Here is a 13,075-nt window from a genome sequence, read left to right as displayed (position 1 = left end):
TGCCACGTGCTGCAGGGGCTGCTGAAGGGGCACTGAGCCCCCAGGAGCCTGCAGTTCAGGGACACAGACGCAGCTGCGCACCAAGACAAATTGTGGTCTATGGTAATAGCTGTACGATAGTTATAAAATGCTGCTAGTGAAGGGCTTGATTTGTCCTGGGCATGTGGTCAGGGAAGACTTCAGGGAAGAAGCGGCCTTCTCAATGAGCCTTGAGAAATGAGCAAAACCGTCTCAAGGGCTCTGGATGGAGGGCATTCTAGGTGGAAGGAAGAGCGTGAATAGGGGGGAGGGGAAGTGAAGGTGGAGGGTTGTCGGAGGAGTGTTGTAGAATCTGCTTCGGAGAGTGTGGTGTCGGGGGGGCAACGGCTGGGAAAATTGGTCAGAGCACTGCTTCATGTTGCAGGTGAAGTCAGGGCCTGGTATTTTCTGCTTTGGGCAGCACCCTTTTCAGAAGCAGATACAAAGATACAAAGAAACTTCTCCAGTGGCTCCCACCTTAGTAAAACCTACAAGTCCAAATACCTTGGACCTGAATTTGGGAAAGCCAATGGCTAATTTTTAACTTTAGTGCCCCAAAGGCACATAAGCTTGAAGTTTGTCTGCACAGCAAACATTTCTTTCTTCACTTTGCTCAGCTTTTTTTTTTTTTTTTTTTTTTTTTCTTTGCTGTACGCGGGCCTCTCACTGTTGTGGCCTCTCCCGTTGCGGAGCACAGGCTCCGGACGCGCAGGCCTAGCGGCCATGGCTCACGGGCTTAGTTGCTCCGCGGCATGTGGGATCTTCCCGGACCAGGGCACGAACCCGTGTCTCCTGCATCGGCAGGCGGATTCTCAACCACTGCGCCACCAGGGAAGCCCTTTGCTCAGCTTTTTAAAAAATTTTTTTTGCGGTACGCAGGCCTCTCACTGTCGTGGCCTCTCCCGTTGCGGAGCACAGGCTCCAGACGCGCAGGCTCAGCGGCCACGGCTCACGGGCCCAGCCGCTCCGCGGCATGTGGGATCTTCCCGGACCGGGGCACGAACCCGCGTCCCCTGCATCGGCAGGCGGACTCTCAACCACTGCACCACCAGGGAAGCCCCTTTGCTCAGCTTTTAAACCCAAATATCCTGCCGACTCTTCTTCAGATTCAAAGTGCAATTCCCTCAGCTGCCTCACTGCCCCTCAAAAGGTGTCAGAGAAGAGTTAGTGCCCTCATTTTACATATGTGCCTCTAAAAAATAATAATAATAACAGTAACCAAAAACCACAAAGTGTACAAAAAGTGTCATATCGAGTACAAGCTACGTCCGATGTAACCAGAGAAAAAGCCCAGATGTTTGTAAGTTTTCTTTTCAATAAATAAGTGCCCTGAATGTGAGCAAATGTGAATATAAAGATAAATGCCCTTTTGGTCTCCAGGGGCTTTTTCAGGATCCACGGTGAGGCTGCAGTGTGAGTGAGAGCAAGTTGAGGGCTGTGGTTTGAGACCCGACCCCCTACACACACACACACACACACACGCACACGCACACGCACACACACACGCACACACGTGCTCACGGAGGGAGAAATGAAAGGAAGCCGAAGTTGTCCAAACCCATAGAATGTACACCACCAAGAGCGAACTCGATGTGAACTGTGGACGTTAAGTGATCATGATGTGTCATTGTAGGTTCATCCGTGGTAACAAACGTCCCGCTCTGGCAGGGATGTTGATAATGGAGGAGGATGGACATGTGGGACGGACAGGGATATGTGGGAAATCTCCGCTTCCTGTTCAAGTTTGCTGTGAACTTATAACTGCTCCCCAAAATAAGTTTATTATTTTTTTAAAAAAAAGGAGGAAGAAAGGAACTGAGCATTATTCTCTCTGACAAAAGGTAAAATGACAAGGACTATCAGGCTGAACTCCCTTCCCCAGGAAATGAAAGACATCACACCAAGCCTTCGGCTTCTGTCCGTGGTGCTGAAGTTTATTCATTTTCAAACCGACGCCAGTAACAGGTGATTAAAATGTAACGCATGGGTGGGAGAGGTGGAGAAGCCACAACTAAACCACTTTACCTACATTTAGCATAAAATGTGAGAAATGTTGACAGGAGGCTGATGCTTGAATAGGACGCTCGTCACAACTCAACTTGATGGCAATGAGATGGGACAAAGTAGAGTGAGAGATCCCAGGGGATGAGGGTCTCTCGAAGTCTGCCCGGGGCCTGGCCCGCCTTTTCCTCCCTGGCCTGTTATCTTCGGTACTACAAAGAGAGCAGAGACATGTTTGGCTTGGTGACCTGCCTCCACTGGAAAAAGTCAGCCTCATAGGAGCGTGCTCCCTTCCCACCAGCCCCCGCTCCAGCTTGACGACCCTCTGAGTTCCATGAACTGGTAAACAAACTGCCCATTAGAAGCTAGTAAAGTCAATCCCGGGAAATTCCGATCCTTCGGGATCTGACGGGTCCTCGAGGGACGTGAACTGCCAGTCAGCAATACGCATGTGACTTGGTCCCATGAACATATTAAGTTCCCAGTGCTCCTGGCAGTAACTTCTTTTCTTCTTAGCATTTTCTCAGCAGGCCGTAGCTGAGGATGGTATCATGGTTCTGAGACTCATGGGGCACCTACCCAGTTGGGACAGAAATTTCAAAGGGAATAACCTTCTCTGCTGTTCCCTTTCCTGCTGAAGGTGTCCCCTGGTGGTATTCTTTCACAAGGTTTGAACCTCAACAAAACCCCAGCTTCCTTCCCGCCCACCCCGTTTCCATCCCCAGTTCCTCTTACCCGGAAGCTGTTGCAGCCCAGTCCGCTCTGGGCTCCAATCCTGTCCATCCTGCCCCCGAAGCAGCTGGACCTCCGCAGGCTCCGAGGGGCAGCGAGCAGTGCCCTCAGCTTGCTCTTCAGGAGGGCAGACCTATCGGAGGGTTCCCAGGGGCCCCGCCCAAGGGCACCCCCATCTCTCTGGGCTGGGTTGACCTCTCCGGTCCAGGGAGGCACCTCAGAAAGGGGGCTGAGAGGGACCCCCTCACTTAGTACTTGTTGGGGCACAGCCTCATCTTCTAAAGGCATCTTGTCCTCCAAGTGGTCCAGCAAGTTCTTTACAAAAGGAAAACAGGGGAAGGGAGAAGTCTCACTGCCTGACACAGTGTCACAAAGCCCCCTCATCCCAGACCGTGCCCCCTTCCTGGCCCTACCTTGAAATCCATGAGGTCTGCGTTGGACACAGAGCCATACACGGGGTTCGCTCCGGTTTGCCCCGGGAGCTGAAACGCCAGGAAGAGGAGGAAGCTCGCGGCGATGGTGGCGGAGCCCATGCTGGCGTCGGTCAAGGAGTGGCCTGGCGCTTGCTGCCTCTTCTCTCTCCTCTCTGCTTTCCCACCCGGGGCCTTCCTCCGTCTCCGTCTCCCAGCAGCCCTGCGCCTCCTCTTTTTATAGCCCCTTGGCTCTCTGAGCGCACAAGAGGGACGGAACCCTCCCCATTCTGTCACTTGCGGCGATAAAGCAGCTGAGCGAGGAGCCAGCAGAAGATGCCCTTTTAAAGTTATCAATTCAGGCAGCTCGTCACAGCCCCTCCGCCTTGAGCAGCTCCAACGGGCCCGGGACCCTCTGCGGCAGGAGCCACATTCTTGTTGATTGGCCTCAAGAGGTTCCCACTTCAAAGGTGTGAGAAGAGCAAAAAAGAGTCCTTGGTTATCTCACAGCGATGCCTCAGGCTTCTTTCTCATCAGCAACGGGACCCACGCGGGGAAGCAGGGGGTGGCGGTTGGCCGGGCGCCCAGCTCCCCCGTTGGTTTGCGGCTCAGCTGTCACGGGCTCCAAATAAGGGCGGGAGGGGAGGAAATGGCAGGCAGCCGGCAGCTCAGCTCAGGACAAATTAGTCCAGATGCTCAAGCTGGCCTCATACCTGACTCATCGGCGGGCGGCGAGGGCAGACCTCTCCCTCCACACGGCTGTCCTGACACCTGGCTGTCACTCTCAGTGGTCAGGTGAAGAGGGAGTTGCTTTTTAGAATACTAAGTCAGCCAGAAGCAAACGTGACAAATGTCCCGAGAACTCCGCTCCCAGCTAGAAACACAAGAAAAGTTTGGGGAACACAATCTTTCCTCTGCAAAGCTCGCCCTCCTTCACCGCACGGCTCCCCCAAGGTGCTGGGGAAGAGGGGCGCTAAGAGGATGCCAGCGTTTTCCTTTATAGAAGCTTTGCTGCTTCTCAGACTCTGGGTTTGAAGCTTGTAATGCCTCGCACCTCGCGGGAAAGCTCCCGGGGCGAAGTTGGCTGACGGAGCAAGGTGAGATGCAGCTGTGGCCCATGGAATTTCCCTCAAAGCCTCGCATGTCCTTCTCCAAGGCCAGGCAAGAGATGAGCCACTGAAGCCGCCATTTTCCCGACCCCCAAAAGAGCAGTACCAGGCAGCGAGCCTGTCCACGTGTAATGAGTGGCCTCCACTTACTAAGCACTGGACTTAATGCTCTACACTCTTCAGTGTAAAGTATCCGGGGGAAACATTACACTTGAATGGATGAGAGCCGTGCATTGCAGCCTCAAACAAGCCAAAGTGCATACATCTTTGGGGCCTTATTCTCCTCATCTGTGAGGCCCGTAAGAGCTATTAATATGTGGACGTAGTTTGAAGTGTGAATTGCTATAGAATTGCACGATACTCACGATCGATGTCCTTACTGGTTGGTTGGAATGTGCCAGGCACCGTGCTGAGAGCTTTCTATGGATTCTTTCCTTTTCATCACCAGCCCCAGGAGGTGGGTAGTATTGTCCCCATTCATAGAGGGACAGAACCGAGACGGAGAGCAGCTGTCACTTGCCCAATGTCACTCAGCAGAACCAGGACTCGGACCCAAGGTCTGACGCCAACGCCTATTCTCTCCACCCACTTCCCACACCCTGCTGCTTCTTGGCGCGAAGCTTCCTTAACAAGCCCTTTAGTCTCAGTTCCTGATTAAACACCACCCTCATCCCAGCCTGTCAGGTGGCCTCTGAGCACCTCCTCGCCTTCCCCCTGCCCTGGGGCTGCAGCTTTGCATGCTTGGCAAGTCTGCCTGTATGTGGACTGTCTCAGGGAAGCACCGCATCCAAGCCCCATGACCTATTTACACACCTAACACGTTTCGATCTACCCCGTAGAAGCTCAGGAAACGTGGGTGGAATGACAGCTCTGTCCTGGCCGGACCCTCCCCCAACTGTGCTGATCAGACAGAGAGGCTGTTACGCAGTGAAAGGGCAGGAAATCCGGGCATTACGTGGCCAGGGGTCATGAGAGGTGTTCGGTGGTGGGGGCTATTCTAAAGGAGAAAAGATTTGGGTCGGCCAAACTCAACTTGAAATCCGAAATGAGTGCACTTCTGAGTAGGAGCTCTGCGGGCAAAGAACCACTCTATCCCGACGGGTCTCTGGAATGCGCTCACAGCTTAATAGCTCCGGTGGCAGGGTTATTATTAGCAAAGAGGACTCAGTGAGCAGCCACCCTGGGGGAACGGATGCTCCTTGCTGCGTGCGCCTGGAGATACCCTTTGAGACAGACCTCTGATGCAGGCAAGACTTCTGGAAGGGCATCATGGCAGGTGGCCTCTGCCACGGCTTGGCCTCTGGGGGCTGATGCTGTTCCTGCGTCCTGAGCCACTTCTGAAGTCTGTTGGTGGCCCAAGGAAAAGCAGAGATCCCGTCCAAGGTTCCAGAAGGAGAATTTCAGAATTTTCCCAGCTCCTTTTATTAAAGTTACATTTTGTCTTCCAGAGTGAAACTGGAGTGGGGCACGAGTGTCATTTGTTGAGTTTCTTCTATCGTTTTTGGCTTTTTGTGCAAGGTGGGTGGCAAAAAAAAAGAATAAGTAGGTTTATTACCCTGACTTTGTATAGGACCAGCACCACCCCCTGCACTAACAGGGCCCAGGGAAAACAGACAATCCCCCAATACACTTACCGCCCAACCCTCTTAAAGCCTTTGACTTGTCCCTGAAATGGAAAATGCCTTGACGTACAGTTTCTCTTCATTTTCGTGCCCCCGCTCCACTTCGGGGGGTATGTGTGGAGGAGTTAATATTTAATGGGGTGTTCAGAAGCCAGCCTGTGGGAGTGAGAGAGAAGAAAAGCAAGAGGCACAGAAGACCAGGTCCACCTCCACCTCCACCTCTCCCACTAGCTGAAAAATCAAAAGGCTTTATTTCCTTATCACTGGAAACAAGTCGTCTTAGTCATATGATGGAATAAAGGTTGCAGATGGGTGGGAGGATACAGAATGGGGTAACTCCAGTTTCTAGCCAAGTTTGGTTTCATGACTCTCCACGGGGATGCTGGGGGCTGCCTCGGGGAGCCATGAGGGCCCAGCAACATCACATGGGGGCACAACCGCTGTGAAAAACCCATCACATTCATGGGACAAGTCTGTTAGACCTAAATAGCCTAAAGCAGAAGCCCCAGTTGGGAGAAATTGGTAGGACATTGGTGCGTATTTAGGAATGATTGCTTTGGACTTTGAAAACGATGTTCTGTTTCTCTGGTGCAACATGGAGGTCACTGAGACTGGAATTTGGGGGCAACTTCCCCAGGAAAAAAGGCCCAAGACAAGTTGATTTGCTAAAGTTTTATGGGGGTTCTAGTTCAAGGGAAGTAAGAGTGAGGAGCAAAGGGAAGTGAGATAGTGTATTAGTCAACAACTGCTGCGTGACAAATTACCCCAAACCTTAGCAACTATACATCTATTATCTAACAGCTCCTGTGGATCAGGAATCTGGCTCTGCTTTAGCTGGGTGCCCCTTGTTCAGAGCTCACACAGGCTACAATTAAGATGTTGGCCGGGGCTGCGGTCATCTCAAGGCTTGGCTGGGGATCTGCTTTCAAGCTCACTCGTGTGTCTGTTGGCAGGTCTTCGGGTCCACACTGACTGTTGGCTGGAGATGTCAGTTCCTTACCGCGTGGGCTTCTCCACAGAGATGCCGCTGACTTCCTTTAGGTAGAGAGGGAAACATTATGTAAGCCATCATCTCTTTGTAACCTAATCTTGGATGTGCTACCCCATCATTTCCGTTGTACTGTGTTCATTAGAAGTGAGTCATAAGGTCCAGCCCATACTCAGAGGGAGGGGATTACCAAGGGATGGATACCAGGAGATGAGCATGAATGGGGCCCATCTCAGAGGCTGCCCACCACAGGTAAGGAAAGAGAAAAAGCAAAGATAAAGCGATATGTTTCCAAGCTGGTCACAGCTTTGCAAAAACAGCTTAGCGGTTGGTTGGTCAGCTGGCTGGTCATACTGCACATCTCCAGAGAGCTTCGTGGAACCCAGCACCTTCGAACAGTCTGTGAGGAGAGAAAAGGATGAGGACACTGCATTAGATCCCTAGGGCTGCTGTAACAAAGCACCATAAACTGGGTATCTTAAAACAACAGAAGTGTATTGTCTCACAGTTCTGAAAGCTAGAGTCTGAAATCAAGGTGTCAGCTGGGCCAGGCTCCCCACACAACCTGTAAGGAAGGATCCTTCCTTGTCTCTTGCAGTGTCTGGTAGCTGCCGGCAATCTGCGGCATTCCTTGACTTGTAGATACATCCCTCCAATCTCTGTCTCTGTCATCATATGACCGTCTTCCCTCTCTGTGTTTCTCTCTCTTCTTCTTATAAAGACACTAATCATACTGGAATAGGAGCCCACCCCACTCAAGCATGACCTCATCTCAACTAATTACATCCACAATGACCGTGATTCACAAACACCCCCTCCAGCCTACCATCCAAGGACATACATGAGGGCCCACCCCTGCACCTTGTCCTCCCTAGGGGCCTCAAAGGGAGGGGGAGTCACCTGCTGGCTAAGGCATGAAGGTTCTGCTCTCTCCCCCAGTGCAGGAAGAATCAGCTAGGGGAGCCCAGGGCAGGGAGGCCAGTTAGGAAGCTGGTGTGCCAATATGAGCAGTGAGGGAAGGAAGGAGGAGTGGACATGGTACCTGCCTGGGTGGTCCAGCCAAAGAATGGAGTCCAGGAAGATTTCAAGGGCTGAAGTCATCGAGGGTGGAGCCCTGGGAGAAGGTTTACTCATTCGGGAGTGTTATAGTTTGGGTTCTCCTGAATCTGAGACAAGTATTCAAGCAAAGTAGTTTATTTTGGAGATAATCCCAGGAAATACTGGCAGGGGAGTGGGGCAGCTTAATCCCAACCCCTCACAGAGAAAGCCAGTAACCAGTGAAAGATACACACCACCTGTGCACCGAGGGCGCTCCTAGGTGTTGGTTGAGTGTCGCTCCTGGTCCAAGTCAATTCCCCAGCACTTCCTGCCTGCCCACAGGAAGTGGACTCTGGCTGCCAGAGAAAGTCCTCGGGCAGGAAAGTGCAGTGCTGCTGGGTGAAATTAGGGCTGGTGTGCACCGAAGCAGCAAGGGCAGGGGCTGTACTTGGCAGTGCCAGAGACCAGATGCTGGGGGCACAAGAGTGGGAGCCAATGTCACATTACCTCTCTGTGCCTCGATTTCCCCATCTGTCAAATGGAGGATAACAAGAGTTCTCCCTGCATAGTTGTTGCAAGGACTAATATGAGTTCATGGAACTGGGCCTGGCACACAGTGAGGCCTTTATAAATGTTAACTGTGCTAATTACTCATTACCGTCCTGGGTCAAAAACATTAGGCAAAGATGGCTCACAGTTTTATTGGAAAATAAGTTGGTCCTAAAACCTTATTTTCAAAATCTTAATCTCGTTAGATATGTCTAATGCACACTGGGTTAAAATGAGAAATAACACAAAGACCCACCCCTTCTCTTTCCCTCTCACTCAAAGAAGCATCAGGTGAGAACAGCAGGAAAGCCTTAAGAGAGTCACGGGGATCTCTGCTCAAACTTCCATGTTGGCACTTAGCAGCTGAGTGCTTTCAGGTAAGATGCTTCCCTTTTCTGGGTCTCAGTTTTCTCATCCATAAAGAGGGGGTAATAATAGTCCTGTCCTCCTGCAGAGCTGGGATCGTAAAAGGCATTCTAGGCAAAGGAAACTGCATGAGCTGAAGCCTGGGAGCCTGAAAGCAGGAGAGAGTTCTGCAGCATGACCTGGGATGCCTGGAACCCAAGATGCAGGGGAAGGAGGACCCTGAGAGGAGAGGGCAGTGACCTCTACCAGGACTCCCTGCTGATTAAGGCAACACAGTAGGATTCTAGTGCTTGTCTCCTTTTCTGCCTTGGAATAAAGGTCTTCTCTCTCTAGGGCAGAGAGGAAGTGAAGATGTGGGGCCCCAAAGGAAGGGCACCCTGAAATGCTGGGCCTCTTTCAGGCCCTTCTAAACGTATGGGCTCAGGAAATGAAAATGCTATTAAACTCAGGGTTTAGAAGCCTCCTTTCCAGGATGACATCAGGAATTGAAGACTTGAACCTGAGGTTTGGGGCAGATGGAGGGCTCACCCCCATCAGGAAGGCAAATAAGCTGGCATATCTCTTTCTCTCTCTCTCTCTCTCTCTCTCTCTCTCTCTCTCTCTCTCTCTCACACACACACACACACACACACACACACAGCGCACCCCCAATCTCTGAGAGCTTCTGGAAACAACAAATACAGGGAGAGTGCCTCTAATGGCAGATTCCAGGCAGAGGGAAGGCTATTGTCAAGGGGCAGAAACCTTGACACACCCCTTCATGTCACAGGAATACATCAGGGCCCATTCGACTCCCAGGGAGAAACTGCCGGCCTTTGAAAAGTAGTTTCTGGGAAGTGTCTCAAGTGCTTGAGATATTTAGAGACATTTCAGAGCATGAAAAGCCCTTAAAGAAAAGCAGCCACCACCCCCCGCCCCCAAAACTGTTTGACCAGCCCTTGAAGCCATGTCCCCGCCCCACCATTAGGACATCTTTGGGATCTTCAAGAAAACACAGTGTTTGACCGTTTTTCAATGATGGATTATTTTTTAGAACACTGAGACAAATCAATTTCAAAAGGAAAAGCTATAATATTGACTTTATTTCATCGTGGAAAATTTGTGCTCAAAGATAAGAACCATCTCACATAAAACAACCAAATAAATAAATAAATAAGTACAAATAAATAGGAGTCGCTTCAAAGGGGAGCAGGGGGTTGAGGGAGAATCCGATGCAGCCGGGACCTTCTCTTAATACCTCCTCAGCACTGTGTGGGGGAGAGAGAGAGTGACGGTTACATTCGGCTGGGAGACGGGCAGGCCCCGAGCTTCCCCTCGCCCGGTGCCACCTGTGCCCCCACCTCTTCACTTCATCTGGGTATTTGAGGCTTTGGAAGAATCTATCTCCCTGGGCCTCGCTTTCCTCGTTGCAAACTGGGGATTACCATCACCCTGGTGATCCCGCCCCCTGCCTTTGCAGCTCTAGACAGTTCAGGGGAAACCAGGAGGAAAATGTTTAATACTCTTTCGGCGCCAAGAAGGGGCTGCCAGGCAATTGACCGAATTACGTGGATGTAATTCATGGGATGAGCGAATTACATCCTAAGGGGATCCTGCCCCTTTCGGTAAGAGAGGCAGGAGGTGCTCAGAAGGTGGGTGGGAACTCCCGGGCATGGTAATGAATGTTCTCAAAATTTAATATTTCCAGAAAGGCGCTCCTTGACCCCGAGGACTGTCAGCGAGAGTGATATCCAGGGGTCCTTTGCTCGAAGTTGGGGCCCCAGAGACATCGAACCCAGAAAGGCGGCACGCGGTGGGAGTGGGGTGGGCGCTCACCATTGCAGCCCAGGCCGCTGACGGAGCCGATCCGGTCCAGCCTCCGCCCAAAGCAGCCGGAGTCGCGCGTCATCCTGGGGCTGCGTATTCCCCGCAGGGCCTGGAGGACGCTGTTGCCGGGCCCGAGGAGCCCCGGGGGGGCGGCCGCCCGCGTCTCCCAGGCTTCTGCGACGCCGTGGCCCTGCTGGAGGGGGTCCAGGTCCATCTGCCCGGCCTGCAGCTCCAAGACCCTGCCTCGTAGACGGCCCAGCAGCTCCTGCGAGGGGTGGGGGAGGCGGAGCCTCAGGACCCCGCACCTGGGCGCAGCCGCCGTCGATGGTGCCAAGGCAGACCGAGCGCCTTGGGGGCGGGGGGTCCCGCACCCGGCCTCGCCGCGTTCTCATTCTCTTCTCGCGAATTCCCAAGGGAGGGTGGGGACCTCTCGGGACTGAGGGTGGGGTTCGGTGGGGACCCGCTCATTGCTGCCGTCGGTGCCCCCCCGGCGAGCCGGGTGTACGCACTTGGGCAGCGCTCACCTGTATCCCGCGCAGTCCCGGGGCCGGGCCGGGGCCACGTAGCGGGGAGGAATGGCAGCCTGGCGGCGACAGGTGCAGGAACAGGAGGAGCACGAACGCCCGGGCCGGCGTCGTCCGGGGGTCCATGTCGCTGGAGGGGCGGAGAGAGGTTGCTGCCGCCGCGCTGGGTCCCGGTTCACACGTCACCTCCTGGGCCCTCGGGCCACCGCGGCCTTTTATCCCCCGTCCGGAGAGCCGGGCCGGCCCTGCCCCTGTGCGTTATCTCTGATTTATCGGCGCGTTCCGGCCCGGCCCGCTGAGCTCAGGGCGGGGGAATGCAGCTCCCCGCGCGGAGGGGCGGCGGCCCGGGAGAGCGGGCCATGTATAGAAATGGGCCTGGCCGGCCGGGAGCGGGAGCGCGCGGCGGGGGCAGGGGGGGGCGCGTCGGCGGGGTTGGGGAGACCCCGCCAGGTCCTTTGTCTCTCGCTTCCCCCTTTCCTGCAAAAACCCCGGGGCCTCGGAGCGGCTCTGTTCTCTTTCCTCCTCCCCCGCATTCCTGGAGAGAGCAGAGGGAACCCCAGCGATCAGAGGCCCGACGCAACTGCCGGGCGCCCGGGGTGACTCAGAGAAAGAACAGGCCCAGCCGACACCCCCCCCACCCCACCCCCCACCCCCGCCGCAGCGCGTCTTCCCGCCCCGCCTGTAACTAACTCTCGGCACCTCGCTCGGCGGCGGGTCTTCAGGGCGCTCTGACCGCTGTCCGAGGTCCTGATCGCTCTGAGCCGACGACGCAAGAGGACTCGCTGCCCTCAACTTGGGTCTTGCCAGAAAGACAAGCGTGGGGCAGGGGCAAGAGACGTCGGAGACCCCTCTCCGCCCTCTCACAACCTCCTGCACTAGGATGCTAATTCTCCAGTGTCACCTGATTAAAAGTCTGCGTATGACAAGGAACTTCTGGAATGCTGACCCTTCTTCCATCCCTTAAAGTGTAGAGCTGATTTGGCAGGAATTTTGAGAGGCAAGGCCCAGAGATGAAGTCATTCAGGAATGCCTTCTATCACGTCTCCTCCAGGTGCCGACGCCTCCTCTCTCCCACCGAGCCAACGTAACGGAAAAAGCAAGGGGGGACTGGAAGACGGTTATCTATTGGGTGGGACGCGAAGGGTGTGAAGGGGTGCCTTCCAGCACGCCTCCTTCACCTGGCCGTCCACGCTCTAATTCCCATTCGCGGGTGGTCTGCGCCTCCGGTGCGTGACTGCAAAAGGGGCTCCGTAGAAAAGTGGCCCTGGGAAGAGACGCGGCAGATTACCCCCCCCTAAAGTGTGCGTGACTGATGTCACCACCCCTACCAGATAACCTGTGCTGACCAAAAAGCAGCAGCAGGAGGGACGAGCAGTGTTTAGGAAAGGAAATGTGTTGTGACAGAAGCGGGGCCCGGGCAGCAGGGAGCGGGAGCTGAGGCCTCTAAGCAAATCTTGCCTGAAAAATAGCAACTTCCAGGTGTTGAGTGAGAAAATTGTTACGGTAGTTCTTCACTTTTCAGATAAGAAAACGGAGCTCAGAGAAATCTATTTACTTTCTTTTCTTTTTTACACCTAAATTGATTTTTAATTGAAGTACAGTTGATGCACGATATTATTTTAGTTTCAGGTGTACAACGCAGTGATTCAATTTAAAGTTACTTTAAAATATTAGCTGTATTCCCTATGCCATATATTGCATCTGTGTACCTTATTATTTTATCCCTTGTGGTGTACCTCTTAATCCCCTGTGGAGCGCGCCATGCCCGTTAGGGGTATTTGGCCTGGAGGAAAATGACCAACTGAGCACAGGCTCCCAAAATAGAGGCAGGCGTTCATGCGTGCCTCAGGAAGGTTGAGCCAACGCTCTTGGGACTTCTCCAACCCGCGTTTCCCCCCGAGGTGATCAGTGC

General features: G+C 53.6%; 2 protein-coding genes across 2 annotated transcripts; both read right to left on the bottom strand.

Moving 5' to 3' along the window:
* Window positions 1-1,925: 1,925 nt before the first annotated feature.
* On the bottom strand, window positions 1,926-3,428 carry NPPA (natriuretic peptide A). Its single transcript, XM_067021129.1, has 3 exons — window positions 3,165-3,428; window positions 2,755-3,066; window positions 1,926-2,231 (listed from the first exon to the last, which is right to left on the bottom strand). Exons 1-3 carry the CDS (start codon window positions 3,282-3,284, stop codon window positions 2,220-2,222), a joined length of 444 nt encoding a protein of 147 aa, XP_066877230.1. The 5' UTR covers window positions 3,285-3,428; the 3' UTR covers window positions 1,926-2,219.
* A 6,456-nt stretch (window positions 3,429-9,884) lies between these two features.
* NPPB (natriuretic peptide B) lies at window positions 9,885-11,766 on the bottom strand. Its single transcript, XM_059042135.2, has 3 exons — window positions 11,164-11,766; window positions 10,649-10,904; window positions 9,885-10,080 (listed from the first exon to the last, which is right to left on the bottom strand). Exons 1-3 carry the CDS (start codon window positions 11,287-11,289, stop codon window positions 10,064-10,066), a joined length of 399 nt encoding a protein of 132 aa, XP_058898118.1. The 5' UTR covers window positions 11,290-11,766; the 3' UTR covers window positions 9,885-10,063.
* Between the last annotated feature and the right edge of the window lie 1,309 nt (window positions 11,767-13,075).

The sequence above is a fragment of the Kogia breviceps genome, chromosome 1, assembly GCF_026419965.1.
Source record: "Kogia breviceps isolate mKogBre1 chromosome 1, mKogBre1 haplotype 1, whole genome shotgun sequence".
Taxonomy (NCBI): Eukaryota; Metazoa; Chordata; class Mammalia; order Artiodactyla; family Physeteridae; genus Kogia; species Kogia breviceps.
Note: the sequence above shows the minus strand (reverse complement) of the source record. Positions and strands in the feature narration are given on the sequence as shown.